Source organism: Notolepis coatsorum, assembly GCF_963971535.1.
Source record: "Notolepis coatsorum genome assembly, chromosome: 16".
NCBI lineage: Eukaryota > Metazoa > Chordata > Actinopteri > Aulopiformes > Paralepididae > Notolepis > Notolepis coatsorum.
Window position 1 is genome coordinate 67,099,060 of NC_140180.1, and position 26,243 is coordinate 67,125,302.

Here is a 26,243-nt window from a genome sequence, read left to right on the forward strand (position 1 = left end):
AGGGCCCATTCAAAGTCCTATATGTATTGTTCATTGTGTAGCAACGTTAAACTTTTTCATTCACATATTCATAGTAAAGTATGGTCTAATGTATAAGTATGTTTTCATCTCTTTCTGCAGCTTTCTCCAGAACGTGATATATAGCCCCAAATGCATTATATTGATGATGAAATACAGTTTGATGGCAATCAGCGCGATATAAAAAATTCCAACTAGACGTACTTCTAGAAGTTACTACACGTCATCTGATGTTGACCGGATGGGCGAGGGGGCGTTTATAATTCCGTGGGCAGCGTTATACCAATCATCTAATGTGGGTCAAATGTTGATCATATCAGTTATTATCGAAGACGGTAACGTTACACGCTGAAACTCACCCCAGTCTCCGCGCGCCGTTGGGCGATCATCGTCGAGTAGAAATTTTATCATTATGGGATATATTATTACCCGGTCCATCTCCAGCTTGTATAATGGTATATACGTCCAAATCATGTCGTTTATCGAGTTATTGGCAATCGATCGCTATGTAGAGTGACGAGCTAGAGTCACGGGACATGTACCGAGTGGCCGGAAGCAATACGGACGTCTAGCAAAACCTCTAGTGCGCTTCCTGTTAAGCGCTTGCGCCGATCGGCCACCAGATGGCGCTCCTGAACCGCCAGAGAGCTCAGTGGGTCCTGCTGGTGAATCTCAGGCCAGCGGAGGGACATTATGAATCCGATCGCAGATTTTTGAAATATTGATATAAAGACGACGTACAGCGTCCCCCGGCAACTTTAGCATGGCCAGCAAAGACGTCTAAAGACGCCCCCTGGCAGTCAAAGTGTTAAGGAGCTGGTTAAGGTTAGAGTTTGTCTTAGAGACAGCCTATTTCCGCACTGCCGCTCTCCCGCGGTCACATGGTCAAATTGTCACATTCTTGCACTGCTCCGCTGTTAAAAAGCAACACGCGACCGGGTGTGTGTCTTCTGAGGCCTCGAAGTTCCGCAGCTTGGCCTTGAACTCCCCCAGCGACATGTCCGCTGAACCGTGTGTCACCAACAGTGTGAATGGTTTATACATCTCCGGTAGTCCTCTCATAACCATTGCCATCATGAATCCATTGCTCGGTGCTTCTCCTGCACTGCCGTGATGATTTGTTCAGCCCTGATGATGTATTCAGTCACAGTCTCTGTGTTCGCTTTCTTCAGCACGGTCAGTGTTATATAGAGGGATACGATCCGGGGTCTACCCCTGCCGATGTAGTGTTCTCTCAACACTTTTAGGCTCGCTCTGCCTTTGTCCTTTGTGTCACGGAATATCAGCCCCAAGCTTGTGTCGTCTAGGAGTGGTGCTAACTCGCAGTATGCGTCTGGATTTTGCTTGATATACTGGGCTTGCGCTTCCGCCACTACTTCTCCCGTGGGGGCCGCCAAGATCGTTGTCTTCAGTCCCACTCCGTGCATGCAGCACAACATTCGCTCTTCCCAGAGCTCGTAGTCTTCTGCCCTTCCGTTAAACGAGGGCCACTTGCTCCTTCCTCTTGTCGCCATCCTCTTTTTGATGGTAGCGTAGCTTTAGCTCCCGTTAGCCTAGCCTTAGCCACGCGGTGCTCCCGCTGCTAACCTAGACTATACTTTCAGCTAAACTAGCTACCCTTATTATTTTGCTCTTCCGTGATCTGGGCCCATAACCTGTTGACAGTCACCTGGGGAGCAACAATAATAGGTTCATGACGACAAGGTCCTTCTTTAGCCTTTAATCGGCGTGGTTTATTTCACATAGTATATGCACCATGAGACCTCTCTCTGTGAGAGGTAGATGAGGAAGAGATCGAGGGGGAGGGAACAATCCCTTTTATACCCTCTTACCTGACGTCAACCACACAACAGCCGCGTCTCCTTACGCCTATAGCGCCCTCTTGTGGAACAGTTAAGCAGTTACATACTATCATATTAATACATAAACTCAACTGACTGCCAAAAGATCCAAGGTGTCTTCATCCTGAATCCCTATAGCCCAAGCAGAGGTAAAAAATTATATAATAAACTAGCTAACGTAGCCTACTAAGCAGGCTCAAAACAGTTCTCACAGCAGAGCGGTCATCTGTGCAAATTTACTTTCATTTTCATTAAAGTTGATTTAGCTGGGATAATAAGGGAATTATAAAATGGAATAATTCTAAGAATGACTGTATATGTATAGTAAAAGATGTTTACCGTAAACTAATTGGCCCTGCAAATGTAAACAAATCCGCCTCCACAGAAACTGTGTAGTGCAACTATTTCCAATGGTGGACATTATCTATTTGAAACCAAAGTCAAATAGAGCTAACATCTCCATGAGATGGAAAACACACCAATATACGAATACTCAGACCCAAGAGGCTGAAGAGACGAACAGTAAAAATGTATTAATATTTAAGATCAAGCCTTTTATTCTACCTGCAAAACACACAAACAAGTCAACCACAGTTCATTTACATAAAGGTGCCATTATCAGCAAGGAATTCACAGTGCTCTTCTGGTTTGAGTCCTTCAAACAGCCTGGCTGCCAAAAGACTACAGGTTCCAGAGATTTAAAAGGCAATTAAGGGGTGGGTTGGTTGGACAAGTGAACGGCATGGCATTAAGTCAATCCAGTTAACAGTCCTCAGTGTTGTAAGCAGGCATGTTGGGGGTAGCTCTAAATACAAATAAAATGTGAGAAATTAATATTCACCCCACACTTTAGACAAACTTAAATGGCTTGTTAAGTTTCAACCTAAATCATAAAAAATGCTTCTTTCACAATAATATGGATGAAAATGCATGCTGGTTAAGTACATTTCAGTAACTATAAACCGGATTTCACACTAAATGCTGTTTTTATTTTGCTTCAGAAACCTTTTTACTGGCATCTCTTTGAACTAAGAAATGCCATTTTCACCCCAACTCTAATGTGTTTGGGACGTGGCTACTTGGTACTAAATCTGGTAAAAATGTTGTAGACTGTTCCGAACCATAAGGCAGGTTAAACGGTAGAAAGTGTGGTTGTGAATAATTCACAACACAAATGAACTAGTATATGAAGTGATCATCATTCTACAAAAGCACTGTACATGTAAGGCTACTTTAGTACATATATACACGGCACCAATACAAGAAAAGAAAATACAAAAAAATTATTGTTATATCAAATAAATTATATCTGATCAAATCTAGGGAGAAAATAAAACATCTCATACTATAATAATTTGTACTCAATTTAAAAATAAAGCTTCACACATTTAATTGTCAACAGATTCAGAGAAAAGCTGAGTATGAGTGCTCGTTAGTCAAAGGAGAGATTGAGAGAAAGACTAACAAAGAGGGAAAAGATAGAGATGGAGAGAGAAAGAGTGATAGAAACAGTGGACAGACTGTTTCACCATACATGGAGCGGAAAGCAACACAGGTTAGGTTGAGTCATACACATGCTTTCCCTCTCCCTCTCTCTCTCTCTCTCTCCCTCACACACTCCCTCTCTTTCTCCATCAGTCTCTTAGACACACAAACAGTAACATGTTCAAAGACATCTGAATTATGTAGTTGTGCGGAAACGCACATAAACACAGGTTCAAATATAGACAACGGTGATGAAATTATACTGGTAAACACAAACACCTGTCCTGCATTCAAACACATTCAAGTGTCCATAAATAAGCCGTTTCCACACAAAAATAACAACAACAAAATGTAAAGTTTTCACAACTGGCTTCTCCTGACCTCAAACCCTTTGGAAAACAAATCACACTTAAAAACAAAAAACAAATAACTAGGCAGCATGTGTAACACTGAAGCTAGAACTTTAGTAGGTCAAATCTGTGGCACTATTATAGGAGGTGGTAAAAAGTCCCTTTGGAGAAGTGTTAATAATAATCTCCTAATCTGTTAATCTCCTAACCACTACTCTGCCTCTAAATGTGCATGTGTGAGAGTGTATAATAATGATATTGTGATGGACTGAAAAGTCTCCCCCTGGCTAGAAGATAAACAACCATACAACTGGCCCCTAAACGGTTATTTAAGATCTGAATCAGCCATGCTTCAAACAGTTGATCCAGCCAAGACAGAAATGGTTTTAAAGGGGAACTGCTCCCAATGTCAGAGTTCATACATGTTATTCCTCTGGTCTAAGAGAGAAATATTAGTGAACATGAGCAACTCCCGCCAAAATCCATAAACCAGAGTGTTAAAACTCAAACTTGTGATGTCATCAAGTATAAAGTCTGAAGCTGCTCCATAGACATTGAATTAGGAAAGATTTGATCCAGGGGAATGTTCTGAGTTTGTATATGTTCCGTTTCAGAACTGAGAACACTGCAATACAGGTCATTTGGATATAAAAAATAAAACAACGTTCTGCATCTCCCCCGTTCATCGTCAATGGAGCAGCTCCAGACTTTATACTTGATGATATTACACATCTTATTATTACTTTTCTGGTTTCTGGATTTGCCAGAAAGTAGCTCAAGTATTGATTGAACTGTCTTAGGCCATGGAAATAACACATTAGAATCTTTCATTTGAGTAGTGTTCCCCTTTAAGTAGTCTACTCCATACTGGTTACCTGATCACACTCTCACTCACACACACACTAGACACATAGTGTCACAAGGCAGACATTTATTTTTCTTTAAAGTTTTAAAACTTAATAGAAAATAAAACGTGTCCACTGATAAAAGTGGCATCCAAAAGTCACCAGCCACTTTCACTAAGTTACCAATCAAACTATTTATTTTGAATAGGAGCGAATCCTTCAGATGAAGAATCATATTAAAGTCCATTCCGACATCGTCATTTGGACAGCCCAACCTCTATTGTCTATAAGAGTACACAACATTCCAACGTACCATCTTTAGACAATTACGTTTGAAAAGCTTTTGGATCTTAAAAATAAATACAGTATATATAATATTAATAAAAATGTAATGGATTTCTATAATATTAATTCATCTGAATGATTCTGTGTTGCTACCATAATGGCTGGTATAGTAGATTGATAAACATCTAGCAGTAGTTGGCTGCTGGCTGGCAGTACAGTAGTTACTCCCAGCTCATTGCAACAGGCCAGGTCAGCACTGTAGTGTTTAGTCTAGAGCTAGATGTGGCGCCTGGACCAGGGCTGGAGACGAGTCATTGTTGCTGGTGATTGGAGTGTCCCTTTGGTGTCGATGCAGTAAGGCTCCACATAGGACCAGAGGAGTCCCAACTCTCCCACTGGATCTGTTGAAATACACACAAGGGACGGGGATAAAGTCTCTGGATACAGTTAGGAGTGAGAGGACTTTCCTTTCCAGTTTCCTTCCTTTGAGTCACTTATTGTCTAAACTGGTTTTCACTGAGAGAAATAAAACAGGTTAAGCATTGCTTGATAACTGAGTGCAAATGTGTTGGCTGGAAGCCGGAACTGATCACAAATAAAAAGGTCAGCTGGTGTTTCAGACGGTGGTTGAAGCTTGTGACGCACAGACGGAGCAAACAGAGTTCGCCCACGACCCTGACGCTACTCGTTGTGAGCAAGCTTGTGACACACAGCCGGAGCAAACAGAGTTCGCCCACGACCCTGACGCTACTCGTTGTGAGCGAGCTTGTTGTGACACACAGACAGAGCAAACAGAGTTCGCCCACGAGTCACGACCCTGACGCTACTCGTTGTGAGCGACCCATGGAACTGTTTGTTTAGGAAACCAATCTTTTTGTTTCGTGACCAGACCAACCAAACTATTAAAAAACCTGACCTCCCTATCCTACTGACCACCGCTGCATTGCCCAGGAGGGCCTTGACAGCGCTGGTCCAGGCCGGAGACCATGTGGGCAGAATCTGGTGAAATAATCCATTCATCCAAGATAATTCTGGTAAAATAATCCATTCATCCAAGATAATTCTGGTAAAATAATCCATTCATCCCAGATAATTCTGGTAAAATAATTCCTTCATGCGGTCATTGAAAACGAGACCCTTTGTTACGATTCCTCGTCTCATCCTCAATAAATACTACACTTCAATGTTAGGGCTAGATCTTGGATTGTCAAACTTCATACCCCTATGCTACTCTAGTTCGTAACACATTATGTCCTTTAAAATATTCCATTAAGAACTGAAGTTCTGTCCTGGGAATGTATAATCTCAAAAGTCCACTTTTTAAAGGAATTCACAAAAACATCATCGTTGACATCTGTATCTGATCATTTATTGATGGTTCTATTACATATTCTATTTCTGATCTACACGCATTTACCCAGTGATTGAACAAATGTCCTATTTCTCAAAGAGATGCAACAGAGGGGGAAAAAGTATAAAAAGTTGAATGAGAGCAAACGGTGTCCTTTTCCTTCTGACCACCAACATCTTTTTTGGAGGTATGAATTCAGTTTAAGCTAGTTTACCTGTAGCTGTATTCTAATCCGTCTCCTCACTCAAGTTGGTCTCCTTCTGGGGGAGGGGCACGGCAGCCGTCCCTAGAAGACCCCTCCTCACGATGTAGGGGCAGGCCTCAACACTGGGGATATCTGCAAAACCTACAGAGAAAACAGCATGGGGTTAAACAATCAACTAAATACATTAACTATAGACTCTCTCACTGTTTGTTAACTATGATGACGTTTTGGGATGCAAAGTCTCCAGGGACGGTCTCTAGATGAAGTCTCCAGGGACGGTCTCTAGATGAAGTCTACAGGGACGGTCTCTAGATGAAGTCTCCAGGGACGGTCTCTAGATGAGGTCTCCAGGGACGGTCTCTAGATGAAGTCTCCAGGGACGGTCTCTAGATGAAGTCTCCAGGGACGGTCTCTGGATGAAGTCTCCAGGGACGGTCTCTAGATGAAGTCTCCAGGGACGGTCTCTAGATGAGGTCTCCAGGGACGGTCTCTAGATGAAGTCTCCAGGGACGGTCTCTAGATGAAGTCTCCAGGGGCGGTCTCTGGATGAAGTCTACAGGGACGGTCTCTGGATGAAGTCTACAGGGATGGTCTCTAGATGAAGTCTCCAGGGGCGGTCTCTAGATGAAGTCTCCAGGGACGGTCTCTAGATGAAGTCTACAGGGACGGTCTCTAGATGAAGTCTCCAGGGACGATCTCTGGATGAAGTCTACAGGGACGGTCTCTCGATGAAGTCTCCAGGGACGGTCTCTAGATGAAGTCTCCAGGGACGGTCTCTAGATGAAGTCTCCAGGGGCGATCTCTGGATGAAGTCTCCAGGGACGGTCTCTAGATGAAGTCTCCAGGGACGGTCTCTGGATGAAGTCTACAGGGACGGTGTCTAGATGAAGTCTAGAGGGATGGTCTCTGGATGAGGTCTCCAGGGACGGTCTCTGGATGAAGTCTACAGGGATGGTCTCTGGATGAGGTCTCCAGGGACGGTCTCTGGATGAAGTCTACAGGGACGGTCTCTGGATGAGGTCTCCAGGGACGGTCTCTAGATGAGGTCTCCAGGGGCGGTCTCTAGATGAGGTCTCGAGGGACGGTCTCTAGATGAAGTCTCCAGGGACGATCTCTAGATGAAGTCTCCAGGGACGGTCTCTGGATGAAGTCTACAGGGACGGTCTCTAGATGAAGTCTCCAGGGACGGTCTCTAGATGAAGTCTCCAGGGGCGGTCTCTAGATGAAGTCTCCAGGGACGGTCTCTAGATGAAGTCTCCAGGGACGGTCTCTGGATGAAGTCTACAGGGACGGTCTCTAGATGAAGTCTCCAGGGGCAGTCTCTAGATGAGGTCTCCAGGGACGGTCTCTGGATGAAGTCTACAGGGACGGTCTCGGGATGAAGTCTACAGGGACGGTCTCTAGATGAAGTCTCCAGGGACGGTCTCTGGCTGAAACCACAAGACGTCTGATGACCCGTCTGTGTTTTCATCCAGAATGTCCCTGGAGTCCCTCCCCAAAAGATACAGGGGATAAGACTCTCTTGCTCCCTCTCTTGTTCCATCACATCTCTGCCAACCCTCTGGAGATAACAGTCTTTCGACACCACAGACTGCCAGTCTCACACGGTCCTGGTGGGACACCTTGCCATCGTCTGTCCAACACTCAACCAAGTACAGCCCAGAGTCTGACTCCCAGAGTTTTTCGATACTAAATAACCTTGATAACCTCTGTCTGTGTGCATTTTGTAAATTGAATCTATAACTTTTGCCAGCATTGAGAAAAATTATCTGAGGCCAAGGTAATGTTTTTAAAGTAGGCGGCGGCTTAGACGCTTCTTTCTGTTGTAAGCATAGTAAGATGGTAGGACCATGAGACTGAGGACCAGCAGACTGTGGTGGCTTCCTTCTGTTGTAAACATGGTAAGATCTAAGATCAAACCAACGGACTGAGGTATTCATGAACTACACAACATGTACAATACATAATGTTTATCCTAGGTTCTTTAGTTATTTGTGGAGGACAGGTATGGGATAGATAATCAAGTGGTGGAAAGGAGTGACACACCAAGCAGCAAACACAACATCCCCCCAAGCACAGAATAACAGCTTTACAAACAAAATACAAGTTACCTTTCATAACGACCTCAGGCAGGCCGTAGGGTTCGTACACCGTGTCATCAAAGGCGGCAGACAACTGGCTCCTGTTGCGGCGGATGCGTTCAGCCAGACGGGCGGCGTCGGCCGGGATGGGAAAAGGACCAGAAAACAGCAGCCTCTCTCCGAACTCGGACGGCGGGACCGGGGAGACTGGCGGAGACTCCAGAACCTCCTCAACTTCCTCAGTCTGTGTGCATGCGTGGTGGAGTTCGGGTGCTTTAGTTGTGTCTGCAGAAGTAACTATTTCCTCCGTTTGAGTCCCGGCGCTCCTCACTGTTCCACAGCATTCTCTCTCTGAAAAGTCTTTGGTTGTGGTTATTTTATTTGTCACTCTGGGAGCGTTTGGTTTAGTCACTGTAGAATTCTCGTCATAACGATCTGTTGCTTTGGTCTGGGGCCCTGAGCCTGTGTGGGGATCTTTGGCAATGTGCTGGGGGGCGTTTTCATCAGCTGCCCGTTGCACAGATTCAGCTGGTCTCTTCTCTTTTTGCTGTGCTGTTTTGGTCTTTGAATGTTTCATGTAGTTGCCGGCCTCCATGTTCTCCTTTTCAGACTCCTGAGGGAGTAGAGAAGCATTAGAATTAAAAAGGTACTATAGATAATAGGGGTGTAAAGGTACACGTATCCGTACCCAACCGTTTCAGTGTGTACTGTACCGTAACCGTACCGAACGGCGTGTACCGAACGAATACAACTGTATGTTAACCACTAACGACCGCCCACTGGGGGCTGTTTTTTTTCACAATCTAATATAATTATAATTATTTTTCTTTTTACAAGTCGATTATTAATTTCAATATAGAATATTAGTTGAAAGCCCTACAAGTACAATTTGTTACTGCACACTACATCACCCCTGAGTGGAACATGGAAAGCCAAACTTTCCCCCACTGTACCGAAAACCCATACCGAACCTTGACTGCAAAACCGAGGTACGTACCCAGGGCTTGACGTTAACTTTTTGGCTCACTAGCCACTGTGGCTAGTGGTATTCCAAAGTCACTAGCCACTCAGCATTTTCACTAGCCAAAAATCCCTGCACTCGCACCCCCACCCAAAAAGTAATAAATATAGGTCATTTCTTCTTCACTAACCCCTGCTGGGGACAGTATAATTGTAATCATACTGCTACACGCCAACTGTACAACTGTGCTTCTGACTGTTGACTCCATTGTTTACTACTGCCTGCGACCAGTGACTCAGCCGCAAAAGGAGCTCCAGTTGGGGCAACGGCTGACTGGGACAAGATGGAGGGTGTAGATGTGGAAGAGTTGTGTTGAACCTAGCAATTACATTGTTGCTCCAAACGCCGTGAACATTATCATTGACACACCTATGCCTTGGCTGTGTTGAACCTAGCAATTATATTATTGCTCCAAACGCCGTGAACATTATCATTGACACCTATGCAGGGCTTGACGTTAACTTTTTGGCTCACTAGCCACTGTGGCTAGTGGTTTTCCAAAGTCACTAGCCACTCAGCATTTTCACTAGCCCTGGGCAGGTGTCAACGTCAAGCCCTGTACGTACCGTACCGTGGTTTTTGTGTACTGTTACACCCCTAATAGATAACATTCAGCCACTAGATGTCGCACTAGAGCACCAGCATGTATGGAGGGGATACATGCACACAACATCCATTCTGGACCCGCCAAAGAATTTTTTATTATAAATTCATTAAATCAACACTTTTTGGGGGGAGAAGCAACACTTTTATTCTGCATCTTTCTAAAAGCTCAAGTAACAAATGGTTACTCTACATAAAAACTGTATCTATAGCACCTTTAACACTTTCAGTGCCATTCACTGATAAACACGTTTCTGACACGCAACCGTTGAGTGCCAATCACGTGTTAACACGTTTCTGGATCGTTATTTCTTTTATTCGATATTTCCATTTATAATCCATCCAGGGAGCCCTGTGTTATCATTGGGAATGGGTCTGGAATCGCAAAAGTCCAATACCGCCGCCTGCCACCTTGCGGCCGCTATTGCACTTCCTTTGAAACTATGTGGCTTGGCGTGTGTGTCGATCTAAAGTCTCCGGGCGGAGACTTCCTTGTCGGGCAGGACAAGCTGTTATAACTAAGGCTGTCAAAGTTAACGCGGTATTAACGCGTTAACGCCCGATTCTATTAACGCCACTATTTTTTTTAACTCACGATTAACTACCGGAATTTTCGGACTATAAGCTTCCCCATTTTTCGACCCTGCGGCTTATATAACGGTGCGGCTAATCTATGGATTTTTACAGCTAATGGCCACTAGGGGACCTCCTAAATCTATGGATTTTACAGGTTACAGTCCACCACCTTTAACTCTATGGGCTCTATGGCCGGTCCGCTCCCCCCAACTTTAAGCGGCGGGCTCCAGCAGGAAAAGCTTACCCTTACATATGGTAATTAAACATTAAAACACATGCGGCTTATAGTCCAGTGCGGCTTATATATGTACACATCATTCAATTTAGCTGCTGTGGCTTATATTCAGGTGCGCCTTATAGTCCGAAAATTACGGTAACTTTTACTAGACTTCACTCAGGTGTATTATTGATACTCTCATTGATACTATGTTTGTTTCTGACTCAAAGTGTGTGTGAGTGAGAGAGAGTGTGTGAGTGTGTGAGTGAGTGAGTGAGTGAGTGAGTGAGTGAGTGAGTGAGTGAGTGAGTGAGTGAGTGAGTGAGTGAGTGAGTGAGTGAGAGAGAGAGGGGTGAGAGAGATGAGGAAGGGGCAAGAGAGAAAGAGAGCTGGGTGTGTGAGAGAAGGGGGGCGGAAGTGTGAGTCCTCAGCCCTTGTGTGGGTGAATGTAACAAGTTCCTAACATTTTCTTTCCCCTATTATTTCATGCACACTTTATTCATTGTTTTAAATTATTATTTTCTTTTAAGTTATTTTGTGCATCACTCTGTTTTGAATTTGATGCAAATTTGCAATGCATGAGGGTCATCCTTTCGTGTTAAATGGCTGCATAAAGCAAGCATTTGTTGACTCATGTTGATAAGAGTATTAAAACTTGGAACTTGAAAAAGAGCAGTTTAAGGTAGATAAAAAAATATATATTTAAAAAAAAATGCGATTAATTTGAGATTAATCACGAGTTAACTATGGACAATCATGCGATTAATCAGATTAAATATTTTAATCGATTGACAGCACTAGTTATAACGCATGCATCGAGGAGAATCAAGCGCTCCCGGGTTCATGTTCTTTTGTGGATTATGTTGGCAACACGATCGACATCAATACTTGGAATGGCGATCAGATAATTGGAATATTCTTTTTGGGGCAGATCCTAGTCAAGGTAAGGGCTATATGGTATCAATATTTTCTTTTCTTTTTATTATTATCTTTTTCCCCCTTCTTTTTCCGTTTTTCTCCCCTCCCAATGTTAGTTGTTATGCCAATTCCCAATCCCCTTCCTGGTCGTTGCGCACTCTACCCCCTACCGTCGGTCTGGGAGGGCGGAGACTATCACATGCTTCCCCCGACACATGTGTACCCAGCCCACCACTTCTTTTCACCTGGCAGCGCGGACTCTCACTGAGAGAGTGTAACGTGTGGAAGGTCACACTACCTCTCTTAGATCCTTTCCTCGCTGTGCAGGTGCCCCGACCAAACTGTAGGAGTCGCTGTCCACAACGACCCAGACCCACCCACCGGCTTCCCTCCCGCTGACTCTGCCAATCGAGCCAGTATGACGGCCGGCCAAGCCGGAAGCAAATATGGTATCAATCTTGCGTTGATCCAAAAATTCCTTCATTGCGATCGGAGCGTGTGCGTGTAATTTGTGTGTGTAACGTATTACGTTGGTGACGATCAGAGCATCAAAAAACGAACCCCCACCCCCCCCTTTCACGCATTCATGATGAAACATAATACCGATAATCTAGACTTGATTTGAGAACAGTAGCTAGTCCAGGGAAGAAACTAGAACGCTTTTAGTAGAATACACGCTAAAGGCTATTACGTAGCCTTTTGGGAATTACCCTAGACCACGCTCTAAAATTCACCACAGTATAAAACGGGAATGTGTGGATGGAAAAAATATTTCTTTTTCACATCTTGAATGATAGATACTCGATGTCAAATGGGCCATAGTATTGCATCCATAGCTAATGCTATAATATTTAAATAGTTATAGCCCTGCAAACAAGGTGAGCGACTCCCATCGTTTACAGCAGTGGCGGTAGCTACAACAGGATGAGGCTAATCCCCGGCGGTCAATGAGTTAAATGAAACAAACGGATAAGAAAAGAAATAATAATAATAAAAAGGTGTTCCGTGCACAGAATATCAAACCTTTCTACGGACAACATTTCTTAAAGAAACAGAAGTCTCTCTAACAGTGTGTTAACACTTTCAGTGCCCATCAAATCATATGACGTTTTATCAGCCCCCCCCCCCCCCCGAATGCCCACGATGCCAATTATCGTTTTATTTTTATATTACCGATCTGAATTCATATTTCATCAACCGAGTCTCCCGTTGGTACACCAGCCCCATCAGCAGCTCAGAATGGAAAAAAGCGCCCCCTATCGTCTATCCCTGAGTAACTGCACGTCAGTCGCTTAGACTGACCTGGGATCAGTGATATGTAGAGGCGGGGCCAGCTGGCTCGCTGAGCTGGCAAGCCGTCTGATGAACATGGAAGTGATCGCGGGACGGGAATCAGCCTGGAATATATATTCACAGTAGCCAATCGATAGTAGACAGTAAGTGATCGATTTTTGGAATGGCGATCAGGAATTGGAATGATCTTTTTGGAAAACATCTGATCTGAGGTAAGGAATCTATTTGACCAGTCTTGGGATAATCAGAGTTGTATTCGCTGAGATATCAACGTGTCCCCTATGTGTGATGTGTCTGTGTGCGCGATCGCTGATGAGGAACTAAGAGAATCGATTTTCAGCTCGCGGCCCCAGCGTGCATACGTACACATATACTACCAATAATCTAGCGTTTATTTGAAAACTATTCATAAATAGGCCGAAAAATGACAACGTTTTTGTGTATTCTAGAATATTCCAGTAAACGTCTATCATGGAATCTTTTTATTTTCCTTGAAAACGAGGGCTTTTCAAAATGCTATAAAATGAAAATGAACCGATAAAAAAACAATCCGCTTCGACAAATGTTGACTGGAAAACGAGTCATTGATAAGCGACGGGCAGATTAGACACATAGCCATAATTTAAAACATAGATTAGGCGTTATTAGACATACCAATTGAACACCACAGATACCACAAATTCTTCTATGAAAGAGAGACATCGAGAGGTTTTGTTTCAGATTTTTATCATCAATTACTAACGTCCTCGTATGAAACCCTCCAACTAGACTCTGCCTGGAGGAGGGATATAACAGACCTGGAAAGTGACTTTGATTGGCAAGGAGCCTGGGCAAATGTCCGACTTACATCAAGGAACCCGGACCATCAACAAATCAATCTTAACTATATTCACAGGACATACTTGACTCCTATAAGACTGAACAGAATGGGTCTTAAACAAGACTCCAAATGCTCCCAATGTACAAATGGGGACGAAGGGACATTTATGCACATGTATTGGGACTGCCCACCAGTTAAGACATTCTGGAAAGATGTGACCCAACAATTATCAAAACTCGTATCTTGGAATATACCTGTACACCCCTCTGTATTACTATTGAATGATGTTTTTGAGTTTGCAGTAAATCCACAGCTAAAGAGATTGGTTTTATCGGGTATCACAGTAGCTAAAAAGCTGATCGCATCACGCTGGTTTCAACCGGAAAAAAAATGTGCCGGAAAGTTTGGTTTCTTACATATCTCGATGTGATTTATCAAGAAATATCTACAGCAAGAATTCTGGGTCTCAATGAATCCAAAATGTCAATGTGGTTAGAAGTGGTGGAGAGAATAAAAGCTAGCTTATAATGGTAGTGTCTGGTTAGGAGCGAGGGATAATGGAGGTACTATCCAAGGAGGGGTCCGGGAGGGGGGGGTTCGAGCTGGAGCATATGTGTGTAGGTTTTTAGATAACAGGTATTAGGGGTATATCCTATATAAGACAATTAACTAAAATGTGATTTCATTGGATGTGCACTGGCAACTAATGCTTGTATATCTTATCGTGTGTTGTCATGTTTGTATATGTGTTTGTTTAAAAAATAATAAAAAATAAAATACAAAAAAGATTAGGCGTTATTAACGCTAACATTGAAGTGGATGGTGAGCATTCAAGCACTAAATCGTGCGCCCCCTGCTGGCACTGAAAGTGTTAAGCTAGAAAGAAACAGATGTGAAGTATCTCTAGCAGTGAAGCTAGAAAAGAAACATGTGAAATCTCTAGCAGTGAAGCTAGAAAAGAAACAGATGTGAAATCTCTAGCAGTGAAGCTAGAAAAGAAACAGATGTGAAGTCTCTAGCAGTGTGTGAAAAGGTTTGTTAGCATTTCTGTTTTTGTAAAATCGATTAGACATGTTTTAAATAAATCCGTTTGACATCTACAAGAATATATGCTCAATTAGTGAGATGTGTATATACACACACATATATACATCTCAAATGGTGGGTAATGGACAACACTTGTATTATGACAAATCGGTTACAAAGATAGTATAGTGATTGAAGGAGAAGTAAGAGAGGAATTACTTTGTTATAAGTAGTGATCTCCTGGATGTGATCTGGAGGTGCTGAGGTCCTCTTGGAAGGCTGGAGACTCTTCGCTTCAGGACAGTTGCTGTGCTGTAGACTGTTGGTGGAACAAAAAAAAGGAAAGAATTGATTGAAAAGCAGAGAAAGAACGAGTTACAGTAGCCGTCATTAAGGGCGCTTTCACACCTATAGTATGGATTCGGAGGTGACGTTGCAACATTGTTCCATGTTTCCTTTTGTTCGGTTAGCTTTCACACTGCACATCGTCAAGCGCACCAAACATTGTAAACCAATGTTACGCGGTTGAAGCGGTCGTTCGTCTATTGGACAGAATATCTGAGTGAAACTCACCAACACGGTCTCAGAAATATTGGAGCAACACCACATTTATGCTCGATTCTGGTTTTGATTACATTTACCCTGGGTTGCCAGAATGTGCAAGAATAATTATGAAGAGGTAAGATGGTTTCTCAATCTAATATGGCAACACATATCCTGATCTAGTCATCCATGTCACTATACAATTTTATTTAAAACCTTTTTGGCAAACGGGAGCTTATATACAGTATGTGGACAAAAAATAATAATATGATCTCCACCTTGGCTTGCACAAATGTTATGAAACACGATGATGTGATATGATTCACTGTCAGTAATTAATTATGTACCACCGTCTAGAGACCCATGTTTTCAGGTGGACCAGAGTTTGGTTGTTTGGTCCGAATTGAGCTTTAACACCACGCTGACCAACCAGACTATCCAATGAAATTAACCAGGGTTCGGTGAAAGCTTTTCATCCACCAGCTGCAATGCCTGCTAGGTTCATAAAGTCACTTTAATTATTGTACAAAAGGCTTGGACAATTTAGATGCCTATCAGCAAGAATTTACATCTCCTCATCTTCATTCCTGTGTCCTGACTGATGCATTTACATTTTTATTGATGCACTTTTCTGTTTACTGCACTAGCCCTACTGTGCACTAGCCCTACCAGCTATAGACACAATTTACCAGCATTTAGCTGGTGTTAGGGAGTGCTACCTGGAGGTTAGGGTGCTACATGGAGGCTAGAGTGCTACATGGAGGTTAGGGTGCTACATGGAGGCTAGAGTGCTACATGGAGACTAGAGTGCTACATGGAGACTAGAGTGCTACATGGAGACTAGAGTGCTACATGGAGACTAGAGTGCTACATGGAGGCTAGAGTGCTACATGGAGGTTAGGGTGCTACATGGAGGCTAGAGTGCTACATGGAGGCTAGAGTGCTACATGGAGGTTAGAGTGCTACATGGAGACTAGAGTGCTACATGGAGGTTAGGGTGCTACCTGGAGGTTAGGGTGCTACCTGGAGGTTAGGGTGCTACCTGGAGGTTAGGGTGCTACCTGGAGGTTAGGGTGCTACATGGAGGTTAGAGTGCTACATGGAGGCTAGAGTGCTACATGGAGGTTAGGGTGCTACATGGAGGTTAGAGTGCTACATGGAGGCTAGAGTGCTACATGGAGGTTAGGGTGCTACATGGAGGTTAGGGTGCTACATGGAGGTTAGGGTGCTACATGGAGACTAGAGTGCTACCTGGAGGTTAGGGTGCTACCTGGAGGTTAGGGTGCTACATGGACACTAGAGTGCTACCTGGAGGTTAGGGTGCTACCTGGAGGTTAGGGTGCTACCTGGAGGTTAGGGTGCTACCTGGAGGTTAGGGTGCTACATGGAGGTTAGGGTGCTACCTGGAGGTTAGGGTGCTACATGGAGGTTAGGGTGCTACATGGAGGTTAGGGTGCTACATGGAGGTTAGGGTGCTACATGGAGGTTAGGGTGCTACATGGAGGTTAGGGTGCTACATGGAGGTTAGGGTGCTACATGGAGGTTAGGGTGCTACCTGGAGGTTAGGGTGCTACATGGAGGTTAGGGTGCTACATGGAGGTTAGGGTGCTACCTGGAGGTTAGGGTGCTACCTGGAGGTTAGGGTGCTACATGGAGGTTAGGGTGCTACCTGGAGGTTAGGGTGCTACCTGGAGGTTAGGGTGCTACATGGAGGTTAGGGTGCTACATGGAGGTTAGGGTGCTACCTGGAGGTTAGGGTGCTACCTGGAGGTTAGGGTGCTACATGGAGGTTAGGGTGCTACATGGAGGCTAGGGTGCTACATGGAGGTTAGGGTGCTACATGGAGGTTAGGGTGCTACATGGAGGTTAGGGTGCTACCTGGAGGTTAGAGTGCTACATGGAGGTTAGGGTGCTACATGGAGGTTAGGGTGCTAAATGGAGGTTAGGGTGCTACATGGAGACTAGAGTGCTACATGGAGGTTAGGGTGCTACATGGAGGGTAGGGTGCTACATGGAGGTTAGGGTGCTACATGGAGGTTAGGGTGCTACATGGAGGTTAGGGTGCTACCTGGAGGATAGGGTGCTACATGGAGGTTAGGGTGCTACCTGGAGGTTAGGGTGCTACCTGGAGGTTAGAGTGCTACCTGGAGGTTAGGGTGCTACCTGGAGGTTAGGGTGCTACATGGAGGTTAGGGTGCTACATGGAGGTTAGGGTGCTACATGGAGGTTAGGGTGCTACATGGAGACTAGAGTGCTACCTGGAGGTTAGGGTGCTACATGGAGGTTAGGGTGCTACATGGAGGTTAGGGTGCTACATGGAGGTTAGGGTGCTACATGGAGGTTAGGGTGCTACATGGAGGTTAGGGTGCTACATGGAGGTTAGGGTGCTACATGGAGGTTAGGGTGCTACATGGAGGTTAGGGTGCTACATGGAGGTTAGGGTGCTACCTGGAGACTAGAGTGCTACCTGGAGGTTAGAGTGCTACATGGAGGTTAGGGTGCTACCTGGAGGTTAGGGTGCTACCTGGAGGTTAGGGTGCTACCTGGAGGTTAGGGTGCTACCTGGAGGTTAGGGTGCTACATGGAGGTTAGGGTGCTACATGGAGACTAGAGTGCTACCTGGAGGTTAGGGTGCTACCTGGAGGTTAGGGTGCTACATGGAGACTAGAGTGCTACCTGGAGGTTAGGGTGCTACCTGGAGGTTAGGGTGCTACATAATAATAACTTTATTTCTATAGCACTTTTCATACAGAGGTTGCAGTTCAAAGTGCTTCACAACAGTAAAAAATACAGGCATAAGCGAGCATAAAAAGATAGACAGGTAGAATCACAGTGTTTCACATTAGGATCTAGCATCCCAATAGGCTCTCCGCTTACAGTTTTCAGTAACACAAATAGTAAAAATAGTTTAAAATGATTCAGTTTAAAAAGTAAAAAAATTATAAAATAGAACGGACATAAAAAATACAGGCATGAGCGAGCATAGCAAGGTATGGCAAATCACAGTGTTTCACATTAGGATCTAGCATCCTAATAGGCTCTCTATTCAGTAATACAAATAATCACAGTGTTTCACATTTGGATCTAGCAAATAATAAAAATTGTTTAAAATGATTCAGTTTAAAAATAGTCATCAGTAAGAAGTAAAAAGTGCAATAACCGACACATGAATTTGATAGGCAGTGTATAAGAGTAGGCAGGGTAAGAATAGTGCAGGTAAATACAAGTTGTGTCAGGATATCCCTGATGTTTCCTCTTGCCACTAGGTGGTAGCAGATATCTATCAGTGAAATGCCTGAGCAAAGAGATAGGTTTTAAGCTGTCTTTTAAAGATGTCTAGCGAGTTGGCTTCCCTGATGTTTTGGGGTAGTTTGTTCCATAGTTTTGGGGCATAGTTGATAAAGGCTGCATTACCGATCCTCTTTTGACTGCTTCTGGGAGCCTCTAGTAGTCCAGCAGCTGATGATCGCAGTGTTCTTGCTGGTGTGTAATTTATTAGAGTGTTGGCGATGTAGCTAGGTCCCTGTCCATTTAGAGCTTTGTATGTAAGGAGAAGGACCTTAAAGTCAATTCTAAATGTTACAGGAAGCCAGTGTAAAGCAGCTAAGACTGGACTAATGTGCTCTCTCCTTTTGGTTCTAGTTAGTCGGGCTGCAGAGTTTTGGATTAGCTGAAGCCTCTCTGTGGTTTTCTTAGGGAGACCTGTGAAAAGTGCATTACAGTAGTCTAACCGGCTAGATATGAATGCATGAATTAGCTTCTCAGCATCGTTCTGATTAATAAATGGTCGTACTTTTGCTATATTTCTGAGATGGAAGAACGATGTTTTCGTCACTTTGCTAATATGAGAATTGAAGTTCAGTTCTGAATCTATGATAACCCCAAGACTAGTGACCTCAGATTTGATCCAAGGGGTTAGTCCCCCCAGGTTCTTTATTAATGTTTCTTTTTTAGTTTTGGAGCCGATAATTAGAATTTCAGTTTTGTTCTCGTTTAGTTTCAGGAAGTTCTTACTCATCCATTTATTTATTGCCAGTAAGCAGTCTGTAATGGAGCTAATCGCTGTATCATTTGGTTCAGCAGATATGTACAGTTGTGTATCATCCGCATAGCTATGGAAATCTACATTATGTTCTCTGATGATATCACCCAGCGGTAACATGTAAAGGGAGAAGAGTAAAGGACCTAAGCAACTCCCTTGTGCAACTCCATAGTTGTTGTCGTATATATCAGACATGTGATCTCCTAGTTTAACATAGAACTTCCTCCCTCTGATGTATGTTTTAAACCAGCCCAGCACATGTTCTGAGAAACCGACATGGTTTTCAAGACGATCGATTAGAATATCGTGATCGATTGTATCAAATGCTGCACTGAGATCTAACAGGATAAGGATGGAGATCTTATTCTCGTCAGAGTTTAGTCTGAGGTCACTGATTATTTTGGTGAGGGCAGTTTCAGTGCTATGATATTTTCTGAATCCTGACTGAAATTCTTCTAAGATGTTGTTTTCTTCTGTAGGGTGCTACATGGAGGTTAGAGTGCTACCTGGAGGTTAAGGTGCTACATGGAGGTTAGAGTGCTACCTGGAGGTTAGGGTGCTACCTGGAGGTTAGGGTGCTACATGGAGGTTAGAGTGCTACCTGGAGGTTAGAGTGCTACATGGCGGTTAGGGTGCTACCTGGAGGTTAGGGTGCTACCTGGAGGTTAGAGTGCTACCTGGAGGTTAGGGTGCTACCTGGAGGTTAGGGTGCTACATGGAGGTTAGGGTGCTACCTGGAGGTTAGGGTGCTACATGGAGGTTAAGGTGCTACATGGAGGTTAGAGTGCTACCTGGAGGTTAGGGTGCGCCCATAGAGTCTGTTGGAGGAGCAGGAGAGGAGCAGTTCATCCTCTCTGATCACTGTCATGGTCCCGGGGCTCTGACTGACACCCCAAGCTGTCGGCTCCTCAATGCCCAGTGAAGGTGCCTGTGGTTGGGATGTCTGGGTCTCTGGTCCCAGGTCATGGGACACCTTATTAGTCTGGTGATGGGTCATGTCTTTGATATCAGACTGCCCGTCAGTCTGGGTTAGGGTAAGAGGGTCAAAGGTCAGGGCAGACTGGGAGGCGAGTCTCCATACAACCAGCTCCTCAGCCTGCCTCTGGTTCTCCTCACTGAGAGCCTGAAGCTCAGCCTGCAGCGCCACCACCTGGACAAGAGGAGAGGAAACAGGAAAGATGGAATAAAAACAAAATATCCTTATAAAACAATTATGGAATTTTGGATGCATGCACAATCCAAGTCAGATATCTGTGTATATTATACATGCGAAAAACAAGAACTACATTTCTCAATGATAAAATGATGAAAGATATAGATGATAGACGAGGGCAGCAGTGGCCTAAAGGTTAAAGAAATGGGCTTGTGACCAGAGGGTCGCCAGTTTGATACCCGGACCGGCAGAGGTCTGGGTGGAGGGAAGTGAATGTACTTGCTACCCCCTCCAACAACATCCTCCACTGCCCTTAACACTTTCCGTGCCACGGGTCCGGTGCCCCGGAACCCTGTTGCGTGCCAACGCCCACTTCAATGATAGAGCTCTCATATTTGCGAACGCATAAACTATATCTTAAATTATGGCTATGTGTATAATATGGCCGTCGCTTATCAATGACTTGTTTGCAAATGGATTTTTTTTTATCGGTTAATTTCCGTTTTATACCATTTTGAAAAACGCTTGTTTTATGAAATTTCCAGAAAATTTCAGAAGATTCTGTGATAATCGCCCTTTACTGGAATATACTGGAATACACAAAAAACGTTGTAATTTTTCGGCCTATTTATGAATCGTTTTCAAATAAACGCTAGATTATCGATAGTATATGTGTACTTATGCACGCTATAGAAGCGTGCTGAAAAATCGATTATCCATTTCCTGATCAGCACACACACACACACACGCACACACAGGGCCCACGTTGATATCTCTGTGAAAAAAGCTCTGATTATCCCAAGACTGGTCAAATAGATTCCTTACCTCAGATCAGATGTTCTCCAAAAAGATTATTCCAATTCCTGATCGCCATTCCAAATATCGATCGCGTTTATTGATCCAACGCTGGGTGGTCGAAACACAGATTCCACATTGTTCTGATGGTCCACAATGAATCCGATCGGGTCGAGTTACATGCCTGAGAAGTCAAATGTGGAAGCAGGATTTTTTCTTCTTCATGCGTTTCATTCAATCCAATGGGGTGCAGTACCACACGTAGAGACGATAGGGGGCGGTATTTTCCCAATGGAGCTCAGAGAGAGTTCCAGTGGTAACGGGAGGCTAGATTGATGAAATATGAATGGAAATCGCTAATAAAAAAGAAAACGATTAAAAACGAGATCTCTCGTCGGCTGGCACTCAACGGTTGGCATGAACTAACGAGAAATCTCGTTGTTGGCACTGAAAGTGTTAAGCAAGGCACGTAAACCCAGAATGCATCCAGTGAAGCTGCTCAGTCAGACTGTGGTTGTACTGGGCAGCTCCTAGTGGTCAACAGTGTCAGACTGTGGTTGTACTGGGCAGCTCCCAGTGGTCAACAGTGTCAGACTGTGGTTGTACTGGGCAGCTCCCAGTGGTCAACAGTGTCAGACTGTGGTTGTACTGGGCAGCTCCCAGTGGTCAACAGTGTCAGACTGTGGTTGTACTGGGCAGCTCCTAGTGGTCAACAGTGTCAGACTGTGGTTGTACTGGGCAGCTCCTAGTGGTCAACAGTGTCAGACTGTGGTTGTACTGGGCAGCTCCTAGTGGTCAACAGTGTCGGACTGTGGTTGTACTGGGCAGCTCCTAGTGGTCAACAGTGTCAGACTGTGGTTGTACTGGGCAGCTCCTAGTGGTCAACAGTGTCAGACTGTGGTTGTACTGGGCAGCTCCTAGTGGTCAACAGTGTCAGACTGTGGTTGTACTGGGCAGCTCCCAGGTGTGAATGTCTGGAACTGTGCGAGTGTGAAGCAGGGGTGTTGCATACGTGCTCAGCAACTCTACCCTAGGTAAATAAAGGGAAATTATGACGTTTATATTTTTGGTTCAATCTAGATCTATGAGTTAAGAACCCACCTGTGTCTCCAGGTGGCCAACCTGAGGCTGAGCGACAGCACCCGATTCCCCTCGGGCCCCCATCCCCCTCTCTCCTGGTTCTCCACCTTTTCCTTCACGTTTTCCCCTCCCTCCGTCCTGCGGTGTCAACTGCCGCCCCAGAGTTTCATCGCTTCCCCGATCAACGGTCTGCTCGGTTGAGTCCGTGTGATCCTCCGCGCCTACAGGCCGTAGTGCCAGCTTGCAAACTGACTCTGTAGCTTCCAGTCTTTCACTCAGCTGCTGATTCTCCTGTTTGAGAGAGAGGAGTTCTACAGAAGACAAGTCTACTGTTCCACCATCTTGTCTCTGTTCACTCGTGTCTTGGTGTGTGGTGGTGGTGGACGCAGGGTTTGAGGTTATCTCTGGACAGGCAGAGATTTGGCCGGTTTGAACCTCTTTGAAGTCTATAAAGGAGCCTGGAGACAGAGCTGCTGCGGAGTGGTGTGTTTGTTCACCAGGAGCCTTCAGGCTGATGGTAGTATTAGCTGGTGGTCTTTGAATATGACCCATCCTGGTTTCTGGTTCAGATGCGTTTGTCCTGGCAGCTTTAGCAAGTGTACTTGTACAGAGAGAAATGACAGATAAACCTTCAGAGGGGTTCGTTTGGAGCTCAGAGTTCTCCTTTTCCTGCCTCTCCTCTGGTTGCTCTCCATCTGACTTCTCTTTCGCTGTCCTTTTCTCCTCCTCCTCCTCCTCCTCCTCCTCCTCCTCCTCCTCCTCCTCCTCCTCCTCCTCCTGTTTTCTTTCTGCCCAGAGAGTGGCTAGTTCCTGCCTGGCGCGCTGCAGTTCCTCTCCCTGGCTGAGGAGGGTGCTTTCCTTCTGCCGCACTTCAGCCAGCAGATCGGTGATGTGTTGGCTCTGACTGTCGAAGGCTGTGGTCAGCTGCTGCGTCTGACTCGTAACCTGGGAAACGAGAGGGAGTGAAATAGGGATTGAAAATAGCCGTGACTCAATTTGTAGAGTGTGACATTCACACAAGGCGTATAATCAGTGTTAACATTCTTTTTTTGTGAATTTTCCTATAGACAGTGTTCTTGTTTGTAAACACAATGGGCTAGATCCACAAAGAATGGATTGCACGGTGCAAGTTGCACCCTTACTTACAATTCATTATGAATTGAAAATGGGGGACCCTGATGTAAACAAGACGAAAGTCTTTCTCTGGTCTGCATCCCCTTAACAATTGTGTGTATTGAGCCTTACTGTATTGTACCCATTCTGCAATCTGTTAATAACATTTTCATTCAATCAATCACTGCGCAGATTGATTGATTGAATGAAAAGGTTATTAACAGAGGGGTTGCAGACCAGAGAAAGACTTTCGTCTCGTTTACATCAGGGTCCCGCATTTTCAATTCATAATGAATTGTAAGTAAGGGTGCAACTTGCACAGTGCAATCCATTCTTTGTGGATCTAGCCCAATGTGTTGCATTGAGCTGGGGCGCAAAAAAGTACAACAGGGCTCTATGGAGAAACCGTGGCACTCCCCTGACTAAAAATATAATGGAGCTCTATGGAGAAACCATGGCACTCCCCTGACAAAAAATATAATGCAGGGATTAAAGCAAAAAAATATCTCCTGACTGAACTTTTTTCAGGCCAAGTCTATTCTTATTTTAACCTCCACTGTATTTTTTTTTAATAGCGTTAGCGTTTTAAGGGAGCCTACTTGTAGAGCCTACTGTCCTGACTGACTATAAACCAGGGGTGGGCAATTATTTTTCCCAGGGGGCCGAATGAGCAACTGAAAATATGTTGGAGGGCCGGGCCAAAATTCCAAACTCAATTATGCATAATATACATTTTATTTCTATATAAAAAGCAGTAAATGGCATTGTTTTGACCCCTGGTAAGAGTGTATGTTATTATTTAGCAATTAAAGGGTGAGGTTAGCTTTCAAAAATATCATTTATTCAAATAGAATTTATTTCCAAAATGATAAACAAAATGTGAAACATTAATAACATTTTGAAACAAGGATTTTCTTAGCTTTCTAAAGACATCACATCATCTTATAGCAAAAATAAACAAGACATGTCACTGAACTGTGTAAAGAAAAGTGTCCCAGTTTTGTAGCCTTTTTTACTTTACATGCCTATATTAAACATTTAATGTTTTCAGAACTGTGCAAAAAAAGAAAAGAAAAGATCAAGTGTCCCATTTCACTTGTTATATTTCCACATTTTAGTGTTCTTCAGGTATTTTTTTTCATTCAGTGTGAGAAATCCAGTCTCTGTTGAGCTTTAACAAGTCCATCAAAGTCAGGTTGCATGTCTGAGGTGGAGATGCGAAGCACAGCTGCGAGATGTTCATCAGTGAGAGAGGATCTGTACCTGGACTTGGTAAACGTCATGACTGAGAATGTCTGTTCACATATGTAGGTGGATCCAAAGAGAACCAACATCTTCTGAGCATGTCTCCTCATGTTTGGAAAGTTCTCCTCCTTGAGAGCAGAGTAGAACTCTAGCAGTGATGCTGACTTAAAGTGCTCTTTCAGTAATGAATCAGACTGCAGGTCAATGAGTTCAAGCTGAACAACTATCAACACTGCAGGTAAAGGGAGAGGAAACCAGCTGCATTTCATCCTCAACCTTTTTGAAATCTTGAAAACGCCTTGAAAATTCATCATGCAGTGCTCCCAACATGGATGAGTACCTGTGCCGGTGATCAGCTGATGGTTTGACTTCTTTCAGGGTTTTCATGTGTTTGAGATTGTTGCTGCCTAGTTGCCTTGAAATTAATTGCAAAAAAAAATAATAATAATTGCAAAAAAAAATAATAAAAAAAAAGAAAAGAAAAAAAATCATCATCATGTAATCTTTCGCCGGCCGGTCAGAATCATCCCGCGGGCCGCATCCGGCCCGCGGGCCGTACAATGCCCAGGTCTGCTATAGACCCTACTGTTGTGGTTGTTGTGCCAGGCAGGGAGGCTGTGTGCTGGAGAGCGTGAATGCAAGTCTTGCGGCTAGCTTCTGATTGATGGCGAGCTAGCACCCTTTTCCCATTACTTTGAACCATGAACTAAAAGGCTTGTTATCATACAAACGAGGGACTAAACACGTTTCGCAATTATGCCACAACAATGTGGAACGCCCTACCCACAGCCGTAAAAAAATGTGAATCCTCAGTGTTTCCCACAGGATTTAGTGAGACTGTGGTGGTGGGTGAACCTCTGCCCCTTCAGAGGGGTCCGGGGGCATGCCCCCTCAGATTTTTTTTACGTTTTAAAGTTAAATGCATCAATCTGGTGCACTTTGAGAGCAAAATTAAGAGGCTAGATCTATGATGATCTTTGTGCTCAAAACACAAAATCGACTAGACACTAGAGCCATCAAAGAAATTAAGCAAAAGTGGTTGCCTGTGTTGAACTAGTTTATTTTTTAGAAGAAAAAAAAATAGACTGGATTACTATTACGACTACTACCAGTGCCAATACTACTGAAACATCCCTATTGGCAAACTTTATATAAAAAAAAATATTAATTAATATCAATTAAAATATTATATACATATAATCAAATAGACGGAAATCCGTCTCAAGACGGAACGCTTTAATGCCTGTATAATGGAGCTCTATGGAGAAACCATGGCACTCCCCTGACAAAATATAATGGAGCTCTATGGCGAAACCATGGCACTCCTGACTAAAAAT

At 44.1% G+C, this 26,243-nt stretch overlaps 2 protein-coding genes across 2 annotated transcripts in view; both read right to left on the minus strand.

Annotated features, from left to right (window-relative positions):
- Positions 1–1,876: 1,876 nt before the first annotated feature.
- LOC311242298 (uncharacterized protein) lies at positions 1,877–23,254 on the minus strand. Its single transcript, XM_084331238.1, has 6 exons — positions 22,570–23,254; positions 20,312–20,670; positions 15,155–15,254; positions 8,492–9,074; positions 6,390–6,521; positions 1,877–5,225 (listed from the first exon to the last, which is right to left on the minus strand). Exons 1-5 carry the CDS (start codon positions 23,098–23,100, stop codon positions 6,403–6,405), a joined length of 1,692 nt encoding a protein of 563 aa, XP_084187364.1. The 5' UTR covers positions 23,101–23,254; the 3' UTR covers positions 1,877–5,225; positions 6,390–6,402.
- Positions 23,114–26,243, minus strand: part of LOC311242999 (uncharacterized protein) — a gene marked incomplete at its 3' end in the record, with an annotated part of 137,006 nt that continues 133,876 nt past the window's right edge. Inside the window, exons 13-14 of the mRNA XM_084332061.1 lie at positions 23,249–23,493; positions 23,114–23,135 (exon numbers count right to left, since the gene is read on the minus strand). Coding sequence (XP_084188187.1) covers positions 23,114–23,135; positions 23,249–23,493 — 267 coding nt within the window. The remainder of the gene's footprint in view (positions 23,136–23,248; positions 23,494–26,243) is intronic.

Bases quoted from the DNA above. Each gene is read 5' to 3' on its own strand.
- LOC311242298 (XM_084331238.1), bottom strand. From the start codon at position 23,100: ATGGGTCATATTCAAAGACCACCAGCTAATACTACCATCAGCCTGAAG. The intron at 9,075-15,154 runs GTAATTCCTCTC...CTACTCCCTCAG, and splicing joins AGATCACTACTTATAACAAA to GAGTCTGAAAAGGAGAACAT. The intron at 6,522-8,491 runs GTAACTTGTATT...TTTTCTCTGTAG, and splicing joins GCCTGAGGTCGTTATGAAAG to GTTTTGCAGATATCCCCAGT.